The sequence below is a fragment of the Wyeomyia smithii genome, chromosome 2, assembly GCF_029784165.1.
Source record: "Wyeomyia smithii strain HCP4-BCI-WySm-NY-G18 chromosome 2, ASM2978416v1, whole genome shotgun sequence".
Lineage (NCBI taxonomy): Eukaryota > Metazoa > Arthropoda > Insecta > Diptera > Culicidae > Wyeomyia > Wyeomyia smithii.
Window position 1 is genome coordinate 56,477,788 of NC_073695.1, and position 23,837 is coordinate 56,501,624.

A 23,837-nucleotide genomic window follows, 5' to 3' on the forward strand; every position below is an offset into this window, starting at 1 on the left:
GTGGTGTTTCAAATGTTGCCGTTCAAAACGTTGAGGATAACAAAAAGAGACAAAGAGGGTGCAAAACTGACAAAAAGTACGCCACAGAGAATAGTAGACAGTCACGAATACGTACAAATACGATGATAAAGTCCAGTATCGTCCAGAAACTGGAGAAATACTTGGTAAACCCCAGGGCAACCCATTTGAGCAACATCTCGATGATGAAGATCAAACAGAAGGCGAAATTGGTCCAGTACAGGATCCGCTTCAGGTTTTTGTTCTTGTCCAGGTGGATGTCCTCGAAGCAGAGGGTGATGCTCGATGCAAATATGAGGACCAGCACGAACCACTCGAACGCAGGGGTGTCGACGTACTGCAGTATATACTGTCGAAATCGATACCAGCGCTGACCTGCGTCGGTTTTTAGGCAGGCTTCCCAACATTTGCATCTAGCGAGAGAGAGTAAACAGGTGAGCGGGGATGAGATGAAAGGCGATTCGCTGAGCAGCCGCTGCTTCTTTCGAGTAAAATTCAAGTTTAACAAAATGGCGTGCCGTTTACTTTATTTCGTTCACTTTAGCTTTAGCTAGGTGTTTAAGGTTACGATCGGGATAATTCTGACTACGACTAAAACTACGTAAGAAGCAAAACTGAGCACTGATCACAGCATCGCATTCAAACTGGGGTTTCCTGGTTGGGGAACCCAAAAATAAAATCAAATATAATAGTGACTTATTGGTGCCACTGGAAATTCAGCCAAGCTATGCGGTTCAGAAGCATAATAATAAAAGCACAATTAGATCAGGTGTTTAAATATACGTATATTATTTGGTGCAGTATCGATGGATTTGAAACTAACTACGTGTTTTAAATACAAAATATCATCGTCACAAGCGAATTCAACTTATTGAAGACAAATTGTTTTGCGTGTACGCTTGTCACTCTATAATCTGAGGTTATAAAGATATTAGTCAGAACTTCTAAAACTCCGTAGAAGACGGCGATAGTATTAGGACATCATTTGGCAACACTTGTTTCTAACAATCCCATTTTAAATTATTTCTAGGAAGGTAATTTCCTGAAAGTAGCCTATTCCAAAGATTCGATAAATAAGCGATAGTAAAACCAATAATTTTTTGTTTTGTACAGATTGGCCCGCTATGAAACAATATAATTAAATATAGTGTAAAGCTTGATGAAGAATGGAGGAGTGTGAGCAGGAATGATGAAGAAGGGAGTATACTACTGTTTATGATTTAAAAAACTTTCAGCAGGCAAATCATTATATGCGAATAAAACAATTTAAATTTGACGTAAAAGCAAATGAAGATAAAATTCCAAGAAGTTAACACCAAATAAATTGCGGGTCCCATTTTGAAATAAGTGAAAAAAAAATGAAGCGTGTAAATAGTTGGCGGCGGTTTACTGACTTACTTGGATCTTACCAACTTTTTTCAACATTGTATGAATCTTTGTCGATATTTGGGGCTACAAGCAAGGTAACATTTTTTACTAGTCATGATTCAAAGTGAAGCTTTTTGAAAGGATGTATTTAAAAATTAACTATTTTATTGTTGTAAAAAAAATTAAACCGATTTAAAATCCGATGATAATTACGTCAATAATAGAATAAAAATAATTGAATAAAAAGGGAAAAAATATACTGAAAAGTAAAGTAATTTTGCTTACTTTATCGATTTTTTTTTTCGTTTCTTTATTCTTCGGCAGGTTTGCTCTGACGCAGTGGAATAAAGAGATTCACTATATGTGAACCAGAGGAGTTCAGATACTTTGTTGAGATATTTTTTTCCTTTTTTGCCATCATGTCTCGAATGCAAGAGAATTTGTCTTTTATTTTGAGCTTGCATGAATTGGCTTTATTTTTGCATAAATAATAACAGACTGAACAACAATTAGTCGTTTTTCTTGAATTTTCTTGTGGGTTTTTTTAGAACAAAAAAAACAGTTTTTCACTGGGGGTAATACACTTTTTTGTATATTGTAACATATATATCGGGATCAATGAGTACTTCCTCAGAATTTCAGTAAACAATACTGAGCCTCAGCAACACTGCAATCACCCGCGTAAATTTATCTGTCGCCATTTGTTTTTAAATCTGTGCAAACTCAAAGAAAACTGGAAAAAAGTCCATTTCGAAATCGTCTGAAAGCGTATAAACGCAGAGACTTCGGCCTAAAGCAGAGCAATGAACATGGTTTCTCAAAAACTGCAAGAGAAGGATGTGAGACTCTGTAATTTTTCGTAAGTATGGCTACATTTCTTCTCGATGTTTTTTTGTTAGGAATCCCTTTTTGGATACTTTATTGTGCTTCAGCTACATATTAATGCTGAATAAATGATTTTCTTGAAAGCTTAAGTTCGATTAAGTTTATTTTTTATTAAAAAAAAATACAGAAATCTCGGCAAATTTTTTTTGTTCACACAAAATTTATTTGACACGGCACAATACAAATTAATGTTTTACGGAGCCAATTAAATCTAATGCCTTATGGTCTAAAATATCTTATAAGAAATCTCGGCAAATTGATAATAACGAGAATTCGATGAACATCCAATTTACCCCACACCCACCCACGCATACAAAATTCAAATCAAAATGTGGTTCCGACTAACTTGTACGACATTTACTGTACATATTCCGCAAAAAATAAACTTTCAACATTTCCTGCAACCATACCATAACATTTCTTGCAACCAAATGTGGTGTTTTTGGCAACATAGCGCTCGATAGCTGTCAACTGAATTCGAAGGAAAAAGTATTGTGGCGCAAGAACTAAATTTGAGTTCGGAAGTCGGACTTCCGACTGCGAGAATGATTGACGGCTGAGATAGTTGGAGTGTTGCGAGAACACCAAAAATGAACATCGAAAGTGAACCTGACTGCCAGTTTATCAGCGACGTTTTGATAATTTTTATTTAAATGCACAATACATCAGCACAACCCAGGGGTCTGACGTTTGATGAGTATCCCGTATCCAAAATCTAAATGCAATATGGCGTCATTTGTTCAGTAAACAACTTGAAAACTATGATTTTTCTCGACCACAGTGCAGTTCTTACATGAAGATATATTACCATGTAAATGGTGTTACCAAAATTATCACAATAATGATTGTCATTACTGGCAAATCTTGTCGTGTCTTGCTGTGTCAGTGGTACCGCAACATCAGTGGTATCACAATGTCATTGGTACCGCTATAAAATTTGGTAACGCGACTTTTATATCGGATTTAACGTTTAGTGCATAGCCCTGACACAACCACCCGCGTTACCGGAACTGATTTGAATTGACCGTTATTATGATCTACTAAAATAAATTATGTGGTACGTCTGTTTGTCTCGACGGATATATTCTGTCGAAAATCACGGCAAAAAATACTTTAACTGAGATGGCTGCCGAGTGCTCGATTATCCAAGCCTTAACATAAATTTTAACGACATTCGGCGAGAAAAAATATTGCAAATAATAATACTACAAATCATGAGCTATATTATATTAAAAATCATAAAATATTGATTTTCTTTAGACTAATTATTTCAATTTTTTTAGTTTTTTTAGGAGAAAGATTCTACGAAAATTTACAGATGTTTGAGTAAAATTTGGCATTTTATAACTTTTAATTGAAAATTACTAAGTACATTTTTTTTTAGGTTAATTCAACAGGTTTGTAGTATGAAAGTTTTTTTCTTACAATAAAATAATCTATGGACTATGTATAAAAAGTATGGCTTCCTGAGTACGATAGAGCAGAGCATGCTGAGTCGAATTTAGTACGCTTATAACGAAGTATGATAGAGTATGATGTAATACAACAGTGTATAATGAAATATGTTGTGAAATTATTATTGTGATACAGTATGGAAAAGCATGATAAAGTACAATAAGTTGAGGTAGAATTCGATAACAGGTAATATTAATTGATTTTCTGGATTGTTTGATATGATCTTTCTGTTCGTTCGTGTTTTTTAAAACGAGGTTTCAAACCTCTTCTCTCTTTGGGATTTGTCCTAGCAGGCCACTGCCAAAGCTTTTAGCTTTTAACCCATCATGTTTTCTTTTTAGTTTGAATTTTTTCCTTGCGAATTTACCAAATACATCAAGCTTTAGTAATCGGAATTAGAAAATAATTTAAAAAACGGCCTTCTAAGTCTCTATGTTGCTTTACGAAAACTTTTGCTGATGTAGTTGCCAATTCACATTGCAAAATATGACTCATAACCAACTGTAGCTTATAAAATTAGCTATAAAATGTAATCGAGCCCCCTGGTTTCAAGCAAAAACAATCTAATCCTACGTGAAGAGCACTGAAAAGTTAACACAAACATGATCAAGCATGTTTAGAGCAAAATGAAATAACGTACAGATGTTGTTTCGTGAGAAATAGAAACAAAACAACACAACATAACGGCAAGCAAAACAACTATAAAACTTTTATCTACGATTGGGAAGTGTACAACTACATCATAACACTAACATTTACTAGAATTCTAGAAAAATGTTTAACGATCCCGTTTTTCGGAACCCATGAAAAACTCGTTTCACGTGTGGTCCAAAAGCGGAGTCATGAACATTCTCCAAATCTCATCGTTCTTATCCTTGACGACCATTTATAGAACAGAAAAAACATTGACGAGGTTGGATATCAGTGTGTACGACTTAAGTTTGTCTCGCATTGAGGAGTGTTAGCTGCTTGAGGGGAAACATCTAGAACAAATAGGAGGAAGTAGGGTGTCTCTAAAAGGAGGAAAAGCGGGTTTCACTTAGGAAGTTCATTGGGGTCAATGTCAACATCTAGTGTGCCTACTGGGGAGCAGGGGTGAGATTTCGAGGATTTTCATTACGGATTGTGCTTCCTGGTGCCGAATGATTCGAATTTTTCGTGGATAGCGTGGATGTCTCTTTGATTTGCTTTTTTTAATAGCTGTGGTGTTAAAGTGCACTTTTGTTTACCTTAGTCTGTGTCTTTCTTTACTTTGTGTTTTTTTAAAGTACATTTATACACTCATACACATCCATCGGGATTTCGTAAAGGGTACTTACTTCTCGTAGCATTTTTGCGGAAAGCAGTCCTGCGGTATTTTCGGTGCTTTCCGACGACCGAAACTGGGAAATGCCATGGGGTCGTCATAGACACCTTGCGAATTTCGACGACCACCGACGGTGATGTCGTCTACGTAAGATACCAGACAGTGCCACGGCTTCCCAGCAAGGTTTACTGGAAGATGGAAATTTGATGAGATTAAAAGGAAACAAAATGACCGGGTGCAATTCGCTTACAAGGCGCATCGGATTCGTACGACTTGTAGGGCGTCCTCTTGGGGGTTGCTATCTGTGAGCTGTTCTGTCTGGACGAGTCACCATATGTAACAGTCTTCTTCAGGGGTGCAGGTTTCGGTATTTCCAAGCTGTTCTCCTGAGCGATATTTCGTTGAAACTCCTGTATACTAATTCCTATTTGTCGATTAGTTTCGTTCAAAGGTTTATCGCAGGTTTCCATGCTGTAACTGCTTTTGAGTGACAGCGTTTCCAGACGATCTCTGGACAGATTCTTCCGCGGAAGCTGTTCGCTCAATGGCTTCGGTGGCTGCACTACAGTCTTTTCATCTTCGTTACCTTCCTCGACGCGCTCGATCAGACTGAGTCGTTTGATGCGATCGAAGCTGCTGTGGAAGTCGTTTTTCCTTCGGAACACGATCGGGATTGTACTGAGATTGTTGCTACTAACTGGCGACTGGCCAACGCCGTTGGACTCGTGTTGAGCAAACGGTGCCTGTAATTGATCACAGAGTTTCTTAATTTCTAGTCCCATGTTGAACTCCTCATCCGTTATGTTGCGCTGCTTCTCCAGACTCCGCCGCTTGGATGTTTCACTGCGCTGAGTATTGCTATCGGTGTTACTGCTATTACTATCGTTACCGGTACTAGTCCTAGGATTATTGTTATTACAATTATTATAATTATCACTAGTATTATTGCCATTAGTGTTATTGTTGTCTTTGCTATTTTTATAACTACAAACAGTACTAGATTTGGGCCTTCGCAAGCGGACCACATCTTCCATCACAGGTTTGGCAGGGCTCGTGTCGGAGTTTCGTCGTTCTGGTTCCGGCGATACGGGTGGCTCAGTCTGCGAGTGACTTCGACCCAACGAGAGCGACTTCAGACTTTTGAGTTCCGTATCGAAGCTATGAATGATGGCGTCGAACTCGGACGCCTTCACCAATGGCTCTTTGTCTTCGCTATCCCTTCTCGACCGTTGACTCCCGCTGTCCACGTCGATCGTGGGCCGTTGCTTTTCTACGGAATCATTTATGCTACCTCCTCGGCGATTCTCCAGCGCTTGAAATATCGAATTGGATATGCTACTTAAGTTAGATTTTAGGCTACCGTTGGAGATTTTCCGATCGCGTGAATATATGATGTCTTCTTTTCTCGAGTGCAATAGACTTTCCGTGTCCGCATCGACTACTGCACTGCCGTATCCTACCGTGTCGCTGAAATAATTGTTACTATTGTCGAAATCGTCGTTGAGGAACTGAAACAACTCCTTCTGTTCACAGTTGAGCAGTTCGTCCTTCAGGTTCATCTGGTTGATCAGTTCATCGTGATCAATTGAAAGCGTATTGAGCGAGTGATCCGAGAGTCGGTTGGCGGCCAGAACCGCTTTACGCATGCTACTGCTAGTACTTGGCGATCGTGGTTGGCTGTACGGCTGGGATGCCGGCTGTGGAGGAGAGGCCGTTAACGATTTATCTAAACTACTTTTCCTATCGGCTACTAAAAAATGATTATCTTCACGTTTAGGTAATGGCGTTGGCGTTTGAATGAGCGAGATATTGCTATTGCGAAGGTAGGTTGAACCGGCATTCAGCACCTCCTGAACCAGCGGCGAATGACATTTGGCCAGCGAGGTGGCCAATGAGTGCGCACTGGAGGTCCGCGAGGACGTTTTGTCCAGTGACTTTCGATAGCTGGGTGATCGATTTAGCAACGACTTTTGGTACTGCAGGTACGCGACATCGTACGGTTGCGAGCTGGAAATGTGGATCGACTGTTCGTTGGGGTCGATCTCGGAAGAACGGAATGGGGTAAAAGTACGCAGCTCGAGCGAATCCGTTACCGTCGGTTCGTCTTTGCTCTGCTGGGTGCCGAAACCGGAAGACATTTGCTGGAGAATTTTTCGCTCCACTTCTGTCATCGGTTGTTGACTGTCTTCGGGTAGCTGACGTTCATCCATTTGGGACACCGTCTCCTGGCTGCCGGAGATCGTTCGTAGTGGTCGATCTTTCAAAGGAATCTCGTAGCATAGTTCGACCGACGGTATTCGCTTGGTTAGATTTTCCTAATAATTAGAAAACATCACAATTACTAGTACATAGAATAACTTTTATTGTGTTTTCGATTACTACCTGATAACTGTGCCCGTACACCTGTCCACTCTGTACCGGTTGGAAGTCGGTCGGCAGCATAATGGTCGAGTCCTTGGCAGCCACCAGGGCGGCCGTGTACTTTTTCTTCTCCTCTCGCTGCTTAATGACAATTTCGTTCACCAGTTTTTCCAGCCTGGTGTTGGTGTCGTTTTCATTCTTTTCCTTGCTGGCGTTTCGCTTCTTCCGCACGATCGAACGAATGCGTTCGAAGCTGCGAGCCAGCTTGGAGTCCTCGCCGACTTCCTGTAGAAATTTCCCATCTATTAGTGACATCATGATCATGCAACAATAGTTAAGCAAGTAGAGAATAAACTACAAAGATCGGCAAACAAAAGTTTTTTTTTGTTTTTAGTCAGAACAAACTTGAGCTTAGAGAAGCAGAATCGTCCAGATGAAGCTATTGTTACTAAGCATCGGAGATTAAATTCATGCAAAAAATTAGTTAACCGTAGAAAACCACAATTCAACAGCGGTATAAAATAAATCCGTTTATTTTGTGTTTAACAAACTAGAAAAAAAAAAAAAAATAGTGCTATTCCATGTGGCCTTTCTATTCTATCTACAAAGTCCATTGAAGGTTTGGTTTGGTCTAACTTCAGGTGAGAGCTTATGTATATGTACAACTAGTGCAGCAGCTGTGCGTGTAGAGGTGGATTTATTTTCTTTTAAAAAGTGACCTTATATATTTTGGGAATGGTGAAGTAATCCAGAGTCAAAACAAAAAATAAACGAGCTTTGAAGCTCGTCGACGGTTTACCTGCTCGAAGCTCTATAGACACGGATAGAGATTTCGTGATTTTTTTTTTTGATTTTAGATTTGGTTCGTGGTGAAGTGGTGTCGAAGACAGAGTATTCCGCATACCGGAGAAAAGTGGGTGTTCGGGTGATTTTGTTCAACAGAATCGTCGATCGTTTCGTGGGTGGGAATAGCGATTTTGGTCCAACATAGTTTCCGAACGAATCAAATGAATAATAATTTCGAGTTTGTTTGTTTGTGTTGATCAGAAGTTTTGTTACAGTGGTGTGCAAAGGTTTTTATTAGGTGCAGAGGTTTTTTTTTGTAGTTTACATCGTGTTTTTTTGTCAATTTCAGTGGCCAATCGGAGAAAAAAAAAGAAACATACATATACATTCATTACAACAGATCATCTAATACATCATTGGTTCTAATCTACTACGTGAAATGGATGTTCGCATGAACGTTTGGTGTAAAGTAGTGGAAACATCGATTGGTTGAGAAGTTGACAGTGTACTGCGTGTGGTCAGTGTAATAAAATATAGTTAACCGTATGTGAATGTTTGACACAATTATTTTGAAACCATATAATTGATTGGGTAATGTAAAAGAATCCTTAGAACAAATCAAAGAAACCCTGATGAAATAAAAAAATACAAACATCTAGTTGTTATGGGTGTTACTGAAAATTAAACATAGAGAAGTTAATTATCGAGTTTGGCACGTTTCGTTTTTGGCACAGTTCAATTTTGGCAACATAAAAACTTTGGACGTGTTGCCACCAGCAACCATTTAAGCGTTGAATTGAATTTTCGCTTCACTCCGGTAGGCATCGGACAACACTATTGAATTTTTTCTTTTGTCCGGTAGGCATCATAAAAAATTTAAATTAACTCGTGTTGCAAAAATTGAACATGGCCTGTATTTCAATTGATTATTTTCAATTGCACATAATTTTCGTTCAAATTTCTAAAATTTCTGTTACTGTAGAACAGGAGCTACAATTTATTACGTAAACATTATCGTTCGAGGGTCGAACTGAATGAAAATCACAAACACTCGTCTTTGCTGTGAAAAATAATTCTAGAACAGATTGCTAGAAATACATTTTTCATAAGAAAACAAATATACGCTCACTTGTTTTTTGGGGCCCACATAGTTCGGAATTTAACTGATTCAAATAAATCTCAAATCGACTACAATACTTAGAAACCTTCAAAAGGCCCAAAAACGGTTGTTTTAGTTTTTTTAAATAAGTACAAAGATATATTAAAATCATGAACAGAAGAGGAAATTTGTTTTTCGAACTTTATAATTTCAGCTGTGCATTCGTCAGTCTACTTTGAATTTGCAACTTTGATTGTTTTTAGTAATAAATATGTTATCTCAGTTCATCTCAGTACAATATAATCCAAAATCACCATTAACACGGAAACTATGTATCATTTTCTTATGACTGGTAATTTTAAATTATATTTCCTATGATTGGGGTTTTTGCTTCTTAAATTGTGATTCTACATCAGGCGTTGAGTTGATGGTCTTACAAATTTTTTTTCAAACATTTTTGACGTTTTTTGTTATTTTGTATATTTTCGAGGTATGTGATATTTTTGACATTTTTGACATATGACATATTCTAAATATTTCCGATATTCTGCACATTCGTGAGATTTTTGATATTTTTCAAATTTTTTACGCTCTTACGCTCTAATTTGTGACATATTGACATATCCGGCATTTTGTCACTATCACAAAATATTTGTCACTATTGACACTTTTAGCATTTTGACTTTTGGCAATTATTGACGTTTTAGGTATATTCGATATTTTTGGCTTCCGTTGTTTTTGATGTTCCTAACATTTTTTAACGTTTTTACATTATTGACATTTTTGACATACGTGACAGTTTTTTGACGTTTATGACATTTTTTGACATCTTGATGTTTTTGATATATTTGTCATATTTTTGGTATATTTGACATATTCGAGATTTTCGATATATTTGACATTTGCGTCATTTTTTGACATTCTTGAAGTTTCCGGCATTTTAAGAATATTTATCACTATCGATACTTTCGGTATTTTGACTTTTGGAAATTTTTGCCATTTCCGACATTTTTGATATTTCTTACGTTTTTGACATGTTGATATTTGAATCAGCATTTTGTTCTTTTGATTTTTTTTGACATTCTAGATACTTTCGATATCGATATCTGACATAATGATATTCTATTCATATTTTACATTTTTACATTATTTTTACATTATTGCAACGATAGGGAGAGGAACCTGATAACCGATAGAACAGAGGTGGCCAGGTGTTGGAAGGAACACTTCAGTGTGCTGTTGAACGGTGAGGGAAACAGTGGAGTCGGAAGGAGCAGGATGACTATTGAGAATGATGGTCAAGCTGTGGATCCACCATCTATGGACGTGGTGAAGAAAGCAGTGAAAGAGCTGAGAAACTGCAAGGCATCCGGGAAGGATGGCATTCCCGTCGAACTCTTCAAAGTCGGGAGCGAACAGCTGTATCGTGCCATCCATCGGATCATGCTGAGAGTGTGGTCTGATGAAGAATTGCCCTCGGACTGGTTGGAGGGTCTCATATGCCCGATCTGCAAAAAAGGTCATCGCCTGGACTGTAGCAATTATCGGGGCATAACTCTTCTCAATACCGTGTACAAAATTCTCTCCCGCATCCTGTTCCACAGACAGGCCGCTGTAGGAGACCTTTGTTGGCAGCCAATGCGGTTTTCGAAGGGGACGCTCCACGACGGACCAAATGGTCACCTTGCGACAAATCCTCGATAAATTTCGAGAATTCAACTTGCAGACGCATCATCTGTTCTTAGACTTCAGGGCAGCGTACGATTCAGTTAAGAGGAATGAGTTATGGCAGATTGTGCTCGAACATGGCTTCCCAACAAAGCTGATTAGGCTGATACGTGCCACCCTTGAAGGTTCTACATCAAGCGTCAGGATAGCCGGTGAGATATCGGACTCTTTCGTGACGTTAGATGGTTTGAAGCAGGGTGACGGACTGTCGAACTTATTGTTCAACATCGCATTGGAAGGTGCTATACGGAGGGCTGGTGTGCAGAGAAGCGACGCCATCATTACGAAGTCGCACATGCTTCTAGGTTTTGCGGATGATATCGACATTATTGGTATTAATCGTAGTGCAGTGGAAGAGGCTTTCGGACCTCTCAGGAGGGAAGCTGCGAGATAAGGGCTTTTCATTAACTCTGCCAGAACGAAATAAATGGTGGCTGGCAGAGTGCGTGGTAGTCCGTCGGAGGTTGGTGCTGCGGTGGTGCTAGGTGGGGAAACATTTGAAGTAGTCGACGAATTTATTTACCTGGGAACATTAGTGACATGTGACAACGAGGTTAGCCGTGAGATAAAGAGGCGGATAGCAGCCGAAAACAGGGCCTTTTACGGATTACGTAACCAGCTAAGATCCCGCAGTCTGCAAATCCGTACTAAACTTGCACTCTATAAAACACTGATTCTTCCGGTGGCTCTCTACGGCCATGAATCATGGACGCTGAAAGAGGCGAGCTCTTGGTGTTTTTGAGCGTAGGGTTTTGCGTTCAATCCTTTGCGGCAAACTAGAAAATGGTGTTTGGCGCAGACGCATGAATCATGAAGTGTACCAGGCATACAAATTGGCGGATATAGTCAAGCGGATAAAACACGGCAGGCTTCAGTGGGCTGGGCATGTAGCGAGAATGCCGGATGAGCGTCAAGCGAAGGCTATATTTAGCAGGAATCCCGATAGAGGTCGTCGACTTCGAGATAAACCCGCACTCGTTGGATGCGTGCTGTCGACGAGGATGCACGCGAAATAGGTATGAGGGGCGATTGGAGGATAGCAGCCCAAGATCGAGGGACATGGTGACGTATTCTGGATTCGGCACTGGATCGATAATCGGTCAGTCGCCTCAAAAGTAAAGTATCAATATCGACACTTTTGGCATTTAGAATTTTTTTTTCGACATTTTAGATATTTTCGATATATCTGAAATCTTTGATATTCTTGTCATATTTTACGTTTCCACATTATTAACATTTTTGACACTTTCGATATATTTGACATTTTTGATATTTTTGACGTTTTTGACATGTTGACTTTTGAATTAGTTATCATTTCTGACATTTGAATCTATGAACATTATTGCTGCCGTGTCAAATAAATGTTCGACATTTTTAAAGTATTTGTCACTATCGAAACTTTCAGCATTTTGATTTCTATTAATTTTTGTCATTTCAGATATTTTCGATATTTTTGAATTCCGAGACATTGTCGATATTCTTGAAGTTTTTACGTTTTAGGCAGTTTCCCGATTTCAATATATGACATTTTTGTCATTTTCGACGTTTATAACATCTCCTGTCATTTTTGAATTTTTATTAAATATATTTGACATTTTTCACGGTATTTCTGACATTGCCGATATGTTTGAAATTTTCCGATATATTTGACATTTTCGATACATTTGACATTCGCGTAATTTATGGCTTTATTGACATTTCCAGTAATTTCAAAATATATGTCACTATCGACACTTTTGACATTTTGAATTTTGGAAATTGTTGGCATTCAAGATGTTTCGATATATTTGGTTTCGTAACACTTTCGATATTATTGACATTTTTTTACGTTTTTACATTATTGACATTTTTGACATACAGTCAGATTTTTTTACGCGGATTTTTTGCGAGGTTTTTTATGCGGATTTTCGAATTACCTCGTTTTTCACGCAATTCCGCGCTAGCTCAAAAAATGTTTCATGGATTTCGAATTAAAAGACTTAGAAAAAAACCCTTCGTCCTTCAAAATGACTATTAAAGAGTACAATTTTGAATACTGGACGTAGAGCGTCTCGGGTGTTTTTCTAAAGCTTTCCGAGTGGTTTACTTTACGTGGATTTTGGAATTAACGCGAATTTTTGAATTAACGCGGATTTTTGAATCAACGCGGATTTTTGAAGCAACGCGGATTTTTTAATTAGGAACGCATTTTTTACTCAGATTTTTGAATCAACAAGGATTTTAAAACTAACGCGTTTTTTACGAGGTATGTAACCCCCGCGTAAAAAAAAAACTTGACTGTATGTGACATTTTTGACATTTTTATATTTTCGATGTACAGTCGTACCTCGATATAAGGTAACTTTATTTTTATTTTCGTTACGTTATATCGAGTTACGTTATATCAAAGCAAAAAAATTTTTTTTTCAATTTATGCAAGAATGTTAATGGTTACTCAAAGATACGCGAAAACCTATTTTCCATAACCTTTCAGTATTTTCAAACCTTTCTTTTTAGAAATATTTTTAGAAGCAAAAAAATATTTTTTTAAATTGATACAAGAGAACACTCAAAGATGCGTGAAAACCTATTTCCCATCACCTATCAATATTTTTAAATCATTCTTATGCTCATTTAGGACAATTTTCAACAAGCAAAAAAATTTCAATTGATGCAAGACTGTTGGTGGTTACTCACAGATGCGCAAAAACCTATTTTCCATCACCTATCAGTATTTTCACACCTTTCTTACGCCCATTTAGAGAAAATTTCAACAAGCAAAAAAAAATTATTTTTTAATTGATGCAAGACTGTGAATTGTTACTGAAGGATGCGTGAAAACCTATTTCCCATCACCTATTAGTATTTTTAAAATTTTCCTTATGACCATTTTGACAGTTTTCGTATCGGTTTCATTGGTTTCAAAACTTACTACAAACATTTTTTTTTGAAGCATAATAGCCCAAAACAGTTGCTGTATCATTTATTTTCGATTTCAATATATTTTAAAAAGTTACGTTATATCGAGGTAAAAGTTACGTTATATCGAGGTTGCCTTATATCGAGGTATGACTGTATTTATCACTATCGAAACTTTCAGCATTTTGATTTCTATAAATTTTTGTCATTTTTGACATTTTGGATATTTTCGGTATTTTTGAATTCCGTGACATTATCGATATTCTTGAAGTTTTTACATTTTAGGCAGTTTCCCGATTCAATATATATGACATTTTTGTCATTTTCGACGTTTATAACATCTATTGTCATTTTTGAATTTTTATCAAATATATTTGAAATTTTTCACGGTATTTCTGACATTGCCAATATGTTTGAAATTTTTCGATATATTTGACATTTTCGATACATTTGAAATTTGCGTAATTTCTGGCTTTATTGACATTTTCTGCAATTTCTAAATATTTGTCACTATCGACACTTTTGGTTTTTTGAATTTTGGAAATTGTTGGCATTCAAGATGTTTCGATATATTTGGTTTCGTTACATTTTCTTTATTATTGACATTTTGTACGTTTTTACATTATTGACATTTTTGACATATAGTCTGATTTTTTACGCGGATTTCTTGCGAGGTTTTTTGTGCGGATTTTTGAATTAACGCGGTTTTTTTACGCGATTCCGCGCTAATTCAAAAAATGTTTTGTAGATTTCGAATTAAAAGACTTAGTCAAAAAAACCCTTCGCCCTCCGAAAGATCCGAAATGACTATTAAAGAGTACAATTTTGAATACTGAACTTAGAGCATCTCGGGTGTTTTTCTAAAGCCTTTCTTAGTGGTTTACTTTACGCGGATTTTGGAATAAACGCGAATTTTTTAATTACCGCGGATTTTTGAATTACGAGGTTTTTACGCAGATTTTTGAATCAACGCGGGTTTTCAAACAAACGCGTTTTTTACGAGGTATGTAACCCCCGCGTAAAAAAAACTTGACTGTATGTGACATTTTTGACATTTTTATATTTTCGATATATATGGCATTTCGCCATTTTCGCTATTTTTGACATTATTGACATTTCTAAATATTTGTCCATAACGACACTCTTGGCATTTTTGCTTTTAGAAATTTTTGACATTCTAAATATTTCGTATTTGACATATGTCGTAACATTTTTGATATTCTTGACATTTTTTCTCGTTTTCAGATTTTTGACATATGAAACATTTCCGTTATATGTGATATATTTGACATTTTTACTATTTTTGACGTTTATTTTTAACATTATTTACATTTTCGGCATTTTCAAATTGTTATCAATATTGGGACTTTTGACATTTTAGATATTTTCGATATATTTGACATGCGTGACATTTCAATTTTAATGTTTTTGAAAATGTCATTTGAATTGTCAAATTTTCCCTTTGATGGGAAATTCGAAAAACTAACAGATTTATTTAAAACTAACAATATTTGCCTATACAAAGAAGTTGTATTATTCCTACGAAAATTTAAAATGGAGTTTATATTACAGTCAAATCCCTTTATAGCGACATTGCAAGGGACTGTCGTGATAGCGAAATGTCGCAATAAAACGAAGAATTTTAGTATAGTATAGAAGGGAGTGTTGAGAATGTCGCTATAGCGAGATTTGTCACTTTAAAAAGTGTCGTTATAGAGGGATTCGACTGTATATTTAAAGTTAAAACAGTCCACAGTGACGTTAAAAGAAATAATAGGGTATATAGTATAAGTTATTAGCCCTATTTTTGAAGCTGTCAGGAGTTAGCTTCAAGCAGAAATAAGAAGAAGAAGATATTTGAATTTATTAACACTTTTAGCATCTTTTGACATTATTGATGCATAGTGTTGTTTCGATTTTATCACGGTCAAAAAAACATCCTCCGGTGAATTCAACAAAACTGTGGATTTGGTGAAATGATTAAACCCAGTTTTTTGTTAAATTTCAATACTATTCAACAAAAAATACCAACTCCATTATTTCCTTGAATCCACAGTCTCGCTAGGTTATAATAATATTTATAATAATATTTTAAATATTTTTGACATTTTTAAAAATTTTACGATTTTTGACATTCTTGACATTTTCGACATTTTTGACATCATTGAAATTTTCAGCATTTTAAAAATATTTTACTATCAACATCTTTAGCATCATGACTTTTTGAAATTTTCTTCACTTTTTTGTGTTCTTAATATTCTTAACATTTCCGAAATTTTTTTTTTAACTTTCTTGTCATATGTGAAATTTTCAACTTTGTTTTGTGTTTATTTTTGAAAATTTATTCTATTGTTTTAGAGAACTTCTTATTTCGCATTCATTGCTTTTATCGTTTGTCTTAATTTGATAGAGATGTTAAGCAGCTTTGCATTTAATTTTTCTATCCATTAATCCAATTTTTTTTGCAGATGTTGAGCTTATTGCTAACTACTCTTACATGGGCAGTTGTCGCTGAAATCAGACCGCTAGTGACACGAGGTCTTCAGAAATCGTTTGTTTTTGTGTTATTGTTAGTCGATTAAACGCAGTAAAAAATAATTATTACACATAAATTTGTTCTAGTTGGTGGTCCCCTCATTCGTCAAGTGAGAATTGGATAATTTACCCCAGTAACAAAACTGGTTTTATCAAAGTTTTATAGCGTTGTTTTGGCTATATTAAGCGCTATAAATTTTTGATAAAACCATTATTGTTACTAGGGTTAATTTAATTTACGCGTTGTTTTACGCGGATTCCGAAATTTACGCGGTTTTTTACGCGGATTCCGGAATTAACACTTTTTTTTACGCGGCTTCCTTTTACGCGCCACGCATCCCCAGCGTCTTTAGAGTATTTTTAATCTCAAGTTAAACAATATGGTAATTTATATTATGTGCGCAATTAAGTACTCGCTGTTTTGTTATTAAATGCAACTTTATTTTTAAAGTGCATACAATCGCTTGGAAATGGTTTGGCGGGTAATTCCTAACACCGAAGCAAACTGTTCCTGCGTTCGGCATGGATCGTCATCTAGCAATTCCTTCGATTCAGTGTCCTCGAAGGTTTTTGGCCTTGTTCAACATAGATAGTCGCCAACATAGAAATTACCATCCTTAAAGCGACGTAATCAAATACGTCACGTTGTTTTACTTAGAGCAGCATTTCCGTAAACTTTTTTAAACTCTCGATACGCTTGAGCCATCGTTTTCTTTGGATAAAATGAGAAAAGTAACATTCCCGCAAATTATGATTGTTTAGCACGAAATCAAACATTTTCACACAACCAAAAGTATACGGCACCACAATAAAATCACTAACGTGTCAAACTGGTTTGTCTTATCTTATGTCTAATCTTGATTCATCACGTTTTGGATAAAAATCGTCCAGCACTTACTGCTGGCGACATGTATTGACAAGTATCGTGAACTTAGTTGCGCAATTAATAATAAAATGTTATAATTCATTATTCAATTGGAATACTTCGAAGAGGTATTAGGAAAAAAGCCTTCATCGCTACCGTTGGCAGCATGTAAAAAAGCTTTACGCATGGACTGTGAACATATCATTAGACTACCAAATATGATAATACATTTATGCATTGCATTTTACTGAGGAACCCGTGTGGAAATCCATTTATATTTTCGTACCATGGAAAATCACTATTCGATTCTTGCCGGGAAAGCCAGATGATAATCGGATGGCGAAGGAAAAAACGGTTGCTTCGAAAATTGGCATAGTAGAGCCGCTTGAAATTAGATCGTTTGTATTCTGGTTCACACCTTCCAGGTTGATCTCGGGGTAAAATGCTGGCTTAACAACCAGCTCACCATATATTTAAGTTTTGGCTGAACGGGACTGTTGAAGTCTCGGTAAACCCGTGCCGTACCGTAATCGTAACGAATTTAGCACCCTGGTTTAGTTGTGCATTCCGGCAAACCGATAGATTTTCGAGTTAATGGTTTATTGTTGAGCAGACAATAAACTGATTGCTAAACTTGCAGCTCTTGCACGTTTTGTGCATCGGTTATCATTTTGAAGCTTCGGCGTGACCCAATGGAACTCAATTCAATTCAAATGTATATAAAAGCAATCGGAATAGACAGTGCAAATTATTGGTCTTCAAATAAAAATGCTAAGACATTGTGCATTTATTTAAGGTATTTCACATCTAATAGTAGAGTACTCTAGTTTGACATCAATATTCTGAAGGAAGAGATGAGAATGTTTTGTTTTTTGTTTTTTTTTTTCTACGTGGAACACATCTAACGATCAATCGCGACAGTAGGATAGATTTGCCATTCGTGTGAAATGAAATTAAATTAGTGACTGATTACGGAACCAGTTGAGTTTTCTGTGATGAGTTCGTAAATTGTTCGTGAACTGACGATTGTGTAGGAGTGGTGTGAAGTATTTAATGAATGTTTTTCGGTTGAAATGTGTCGCAGAATGATTCGGAACGCTTACCTCCTTTTTAGATTTAAGTTCCTCCGAGTTGAAACTGTTGAGCAACAAGGCCAAGAACAAGTTGAGAACCATAAAGTTTCCCATTACGAGTGCTGGTAAAAATATTGCGAAACACGTCGAGGCTCCCTGCTGCGGATGACATTGAAACAAAAGTAAAATCAATTAAAATCTCAGTATAAGAGTTTTATGCTAATTCGTTTATCAACAACTAGAACGATTGCAATTTTACCTCTTCTTCGGCTCGCATGCAGTCCCAGAGTGGCTCAATCCATTCTCCGCACAGGATGCGGAAAATCATCATGAACGAATGGAAAAAATCGTTAAAATTCCACCTGTGTTTAACAAAGAATCAATTGGAGTCAAATTATGCAAACTGGGGTACAAGTTTGATTCCGTATAAACGCTCATACCTTGGCACCGGATCTGGCGCAAACTTGTCTGGTGTGTAGTCTTTAGAAAACAATTGCATTCCGATAACGGCAAAAATATAGATAACAATCACCAACACGAACGTCAAATTACCTAGAGCACCTATTGTGGATATGATAATACTTAGCAAGACCTTCATCGTCGTCCATGATTGTGCTAGTTTCAGTACCCGTAACTGTGGATAGAAAAAGTAACCAAAAATATAAGCTATGAATTCAACTTGTACTATTCGTTGTTTGAGGTAATCTAACCAGTCTTAGCCCTCGTAGCACGGTTAGGCCCTCCATTAGCTCGAAGATTAGGTCAAGCAAACTGGCTGAAACGATAATCAGATCGAAAATGTTCCAGCCACATAAGAAAAAATCCTTCGACAGGGCCAACACTTTCAATATGCACTCGAGTGTAAAAACCGATGTAAAAACCTGCAAGTAAGGAAAGATGATGATTGAAAGGCTATTTGACAAGCGAACTGTTAGACACTTACCCTATTGCCAATATCTAATGCATCGCGCACGCTCGCATTCATACCATGATGTTCTAACGCTAAAAACAATGTATTTAAAACAATACATAGTGTGATCCCTAATTCAAACAGTGGATCCTTAACAATCTGTTGAATAAGATAATAGTTAGGTATTATTATGCTTATACGTAGAGGTATAACCGTGCGCAGAATTATCGCTCCTGGATGGGAGGATGGTTTCGATATGACTCGTACCGACTGATTAGTACATATAACAATATCTTTGCACTGTTTGCCGTGTTCGCCGGTTTCTCTATAATCTACCGGAGAAGTGACAAACAATTTGTTCAACTGATAAAAAACTTCAAATATTTCATATTTGAGAGAAAAAATAATTTCTGACTGTCAAAGCTCATTATTTGCTATCTTATTTATACAGTTTCGATTAATTTCAAATGAATTTTGCCAAATCGAAGTTTAGTTTGCTTTCTAACAACAGGTTATTATTTTCGACAACTTCTCAACACTTAGAGAGCCGGCTTTTCTAATTATATTATACAACTTTCCTTCGTAATGTATGCTGGTGGTGTAAAACTTTTAGAGCATACTTAAAAACAGCAAAATTGTTACTAAACTTTTGAAGTAGTGACTGAATCTTTCTCAATGCATACCAGTACTTATTTTAAAAATATCAAACAATATTGTTTTCAGTATATTCTGAAAATATTTAAGATACAATCAAAAAAGTGATCAAAGTCACCCCAGTTTAAGGTATTTATTAATTTATTCATTTAAACTAGTTCATTAAGCAGACAGTATGTGAAGTAGAGAGAACGAAAAATAAGCGAACTGGAAATATGATACAGATTTGGAAAAATATACCGCAATCTCCCTGTCTCCGGCATGGTGTTTTGACCATATACTGCACAGTCAATCATTTTTTTTAAATCAGCGGTTTTCAACCGGGGGGGAATTTGCCCGCGAGTGGAAAAATTTCACATGTAATGCGCTTTTGTGATTGACGGTGGTGCGACATTTTTTCTTAAGTGTCCAATGAAACCTATGCAGCAGTTTTATGCGCATTATTTGTGCTTGTTCGTTACACACACCTTCACAAGAGATGCTGAATTGTATGCCCGTGTATTGGTGTTCTCCTGCTCCTGCTTGAAACCTGTTAAAAGTTAAAGTTTAAAAATCCTTATATTTTTTAATTGCTACAGCTTTTCTTTCATGGTGCCGATAGGGGGGAAAAGCTTGTGTAAATTATCAAAAACGGCTGCATGAAATAAAGAAGGTTGAAAACCTCTGGTTTAAATATACGGAACTGAATATTTTACAACTGACAGCCATACGTCTCCATAGTTCCATTTTCAAAATATCTCTCTATGAGCAACGATGTGCAAAACGGGACCAAAAAATCGGAAAAGTACAATAAATTTCCCATTGATTGTTGGCTATCCGATCGTTTCGAACTGTTTCACAAGATTGTACGGTAGTATTGAAATTAGAAATACATGTTTTTTTGGCTTCCCTGCAATATGTTCCACCTCGATTGAGAAATTGGTTGTATTTTTGGCAAGTCTTGAATATCTACCAAAAAGTACATAAATTCCTCTTAAAAATGAAACTTGTTGAATCAAAATCGGATCAAAACTGAGGGAGTTACAGGTGTTTGAAGTTAAGCCAAAGTTGTGCCAAACATGAAAATCAGCGAAATTGCTTGATATAGCAACATTCAAAGTGCGTTTAGAAATCGATACCTTAACAAATTGTCATGAAACTTTAGGAAAAGGTCATTTACAGTTTGAGAATCTTCGGAGAATTGCAAAACATCAAAAATATTGACGTGAAAAACCGAGGTTTTTTGCCAGCCTCCGACCACTGTGAGACGGAGCGGCTGAATATCGATATGGAACCCAAGTCGGCGAACCCGTCCAGCGAGAATTTCTGGGCACACCTGAAGCGTAAGATCAACTAATTTTGTCGCGAAAACTGGGGAGGAATTGGAAAATAAAAGAACGAAATTGAAAACATGCCGACTCACATGTATTTGTCCGCCATGGCGAATATTCCGGTTAACCGCTGGAAGGCCGCTCGCAGAGCTTTTTCACAAGTAAGCTAATATAATTACCTTCCATGGGAAATTTATTAAACTCAATTATCTGTCTTGGGGTTTTTTATCACCATTCGAAAAACCCATTTCTAATACAAGCGTTAAGCAACATAGTAGATCTGTGGTATTCTGACCGGAGTTGGCGAGCTGCCACTGTGGAAAAAAAGGTTCGAACAACGCGGCTGTGGTACCGAAAGACTACAACCCTCTCAACAGCCCAGAACTCCGCCCTATCAAAAGATCTTTTTTCAGGACTTTTTTTCGCCATTCTAAGCTTAATTTAAAATAATATTATTTTTCAACGTTTTACTTGGCCTTCAGAAATGTTTTTTCGCCTTTCTTACCTTATTTTGGGACCTTTTTTGCCTTTACAAGCGCTTTTGTCATTTTGGGTTAATTCTAATTAATATATTTTTCAGGTTTTAAGAAGCGTTTTTTATCCATTTTAAGCATAATTTTCTAGACATTTTCGGACCTTTTTTTAACATTCTGAAGTAATCAAGATATGAAGCTCAGGAGCTCCCGGGCTGGGCCCCCGTTTAATTTCAAGGTTTTGGTATTTACTAACAATCTCTGAAGAGTTTTCTGCCACCACCCGTGACCAATCGTTGCGGAACGTTTTGAAAACTGTTGGTCTCTCTAGGAAATACACAAAATCAAACTTATCAACACCCTATTTCAAGGCTGGGTACCCTAATAGGCAAATAAAAAAATAAGAGTCATTTGCAAGCAAAGGTTGTATGCATTTGAAAAAAAACATTTTTTTGTCTTAGAATCTCTGTATGTCTATATGTACACATTCTACCATATCTCCGGAACGCCTAAGCCGATATTCACCAAAATTGACATACATGTTCCTTACACATTAGAGTTTACCAAAAGCATTTAAAACATAGGAGAGAGGCCACTGAAAGGGGGGAGGGGCTGAATTCAGAACAAGTTCATGTATAATTTACGCTTTTCATACGAGGAGCCTAAGAATGAGCCCACAAAGCAAAACAAAGCCTCGATGCTACATGCCGATTCGAAGCATGATGTTTTGTTTATTATACACAGACCTCACAGTTAATTGTATGCTATCAGGACAATTGCGGGGCTAGTGATACGATTCTACTGATACTGACACACAGGCGGTAATCCTGAGAATAAGCCCATGTTGAAATAATTTACGGCTACGGAGCTTCCCCATTCTAAACAGAAGGAAAACCATTCTGAACATAATTTGAGATCTTTTTGATCCCAATTCAAAATTATTTTCTATTATGACCTCTAGAGTCATTTGTCTTTTATTATTTAAGACTTGGAGCGATATTCGATGATTATTATTATAACTTTAAATTATATTATGTGTCTGTTAAAAGTGATTTCGGCGGCTGTAAGGTTAGGTTAGGAATTATTTTCTTTTTTATCTTTTTTGGAAGCTTTTTTCTACCTTTCTTGGCTTATATTGGATATTTTTTGGCGTTTAGAAAAGCATTTCGGCGGTACTGACTTTAATTACGGATCATTTTTCACTTATTCTACCTTTAGAAGCGGTTATCGGTGATTTTTAAGTCGCGAATGACGCGTAAGGTTAAAGCGTCTATAATAAAAAAAATTAAAAAAATCGGTGAATCTGCCTAATTTAGATTTTTAAGAAAATTTGTTCGTTTTACATGATTGAATAAAAAAGAAACGGGGTTTCCGACCCCGTAAAAGATTGGAATTCATTTGAGGTGTAAATTTCAGGAAAAAGGCGTCTTTTTCCGAAGTCTCACAAGCAGTAAACGCAAACGACTCCTGTAACATTTAACAACTAAGTTTCATTACTCTTTCTGAAAAACATCCAGTTCGTGTCAAAAACGGGTACTCGAACGAGGGGCTTTTACCGTCAACGCACTACAAAACAAACATTCTAAGAAGTTGAAAAAAATATTAAGGTTTGGGCGAAATTTATAACATTTCATTTTAAAGCACATTCAAGAGCAGGCTTGTAAACGGTCAGCATTTTTATTTGGTTTTGATACCTTAGCGTGCGCCACAGTAGGCTTTCGCTCGTAAATGTAAAACAACCGTCACCTCTAACACAAAAGACAGGATGGTCATTGTACACTCGCGCATCAAAGAGATGCACACTGTCATTCGTTTGGCGATGCTATTTTGGCCTCTGCTGTCCACTTTGTTATTTTTATGTTGAGAAATATTATGACAAGATCAATGATATAGGTAATTTCCAAAATCACCGCACACAACGTGCGTAATTCTCATTTCTAGAAATAATGCCAAAATACGATTGAGTAAAAAACATCGTGGTGGCAAGAACTCGTTTTAAATGTTTGCTCAAGAATGTATTTAGATATCGAGCCTTACCACCGTCATAGGAAAAAGAAGACAATTATCGCATTGAAAAGTGGTTCTACCGTGACCGTGACCATTTCGAAGCTTG

At 36.7% G+C, this 23,837-nt stretch overlaps 1 protein-coding gene across 5 annotated transcripts in view; it reads right to left on the reverse strand.

The window, feature by feature from the left end:
- The window catches only part of LOC129723132 (sodium channel protein 60E), a 380,238-nt gene that overhangs the window by 23,206 nt on the left and 333,195 nt on the right, over positions 1–23,837 (reverse strand). For 3 of the 5 annotated variants that reach the window (XM_055677121.1, XM_055677124.1, XM_055677120.1), the window contains exons 16-25: positions 19,321–19,446; positions 19,088–19,258; positions 18,818–19,011; positions 18,637–18,739; positions 18,408–18,536; positions 8,193–8,204; positions 7,415–7,678; positions 5,283–7,347; positions 5,046–5,220; positions 116–431 (exon numbers count right to left, since the gene is read on the reverse strand). In XM_055677121.1, the coding sequence (XP_055533096.1) occupies positions 116–431; positions 5,046–5,220; positions 5,283–7,347; positions 7,415–7,678; positions 8,193–8,204; positions 18,408–18,536; positions 18,637–18,739; positions 18,818–19,011; positions 19,088–19,258; positions 19,321–19,446 (3,555 nt within the window). The remainder of the gene's footprint in view (positions 1–115; positions 432–5,045; positions 5,221–5,282; positions 7,348–7,414; positions 7,679–8,192; positions 8,205–18,407; positions 18,537–18,636; positions 18,740–18,817; positions 19,012–19,087; positions 19,259–19,320; positions 19,447–23,837) is intronic. The other 2 variants (XM_055677123.1, XM_055677122.1) reach the window with 1 other exon arrangement.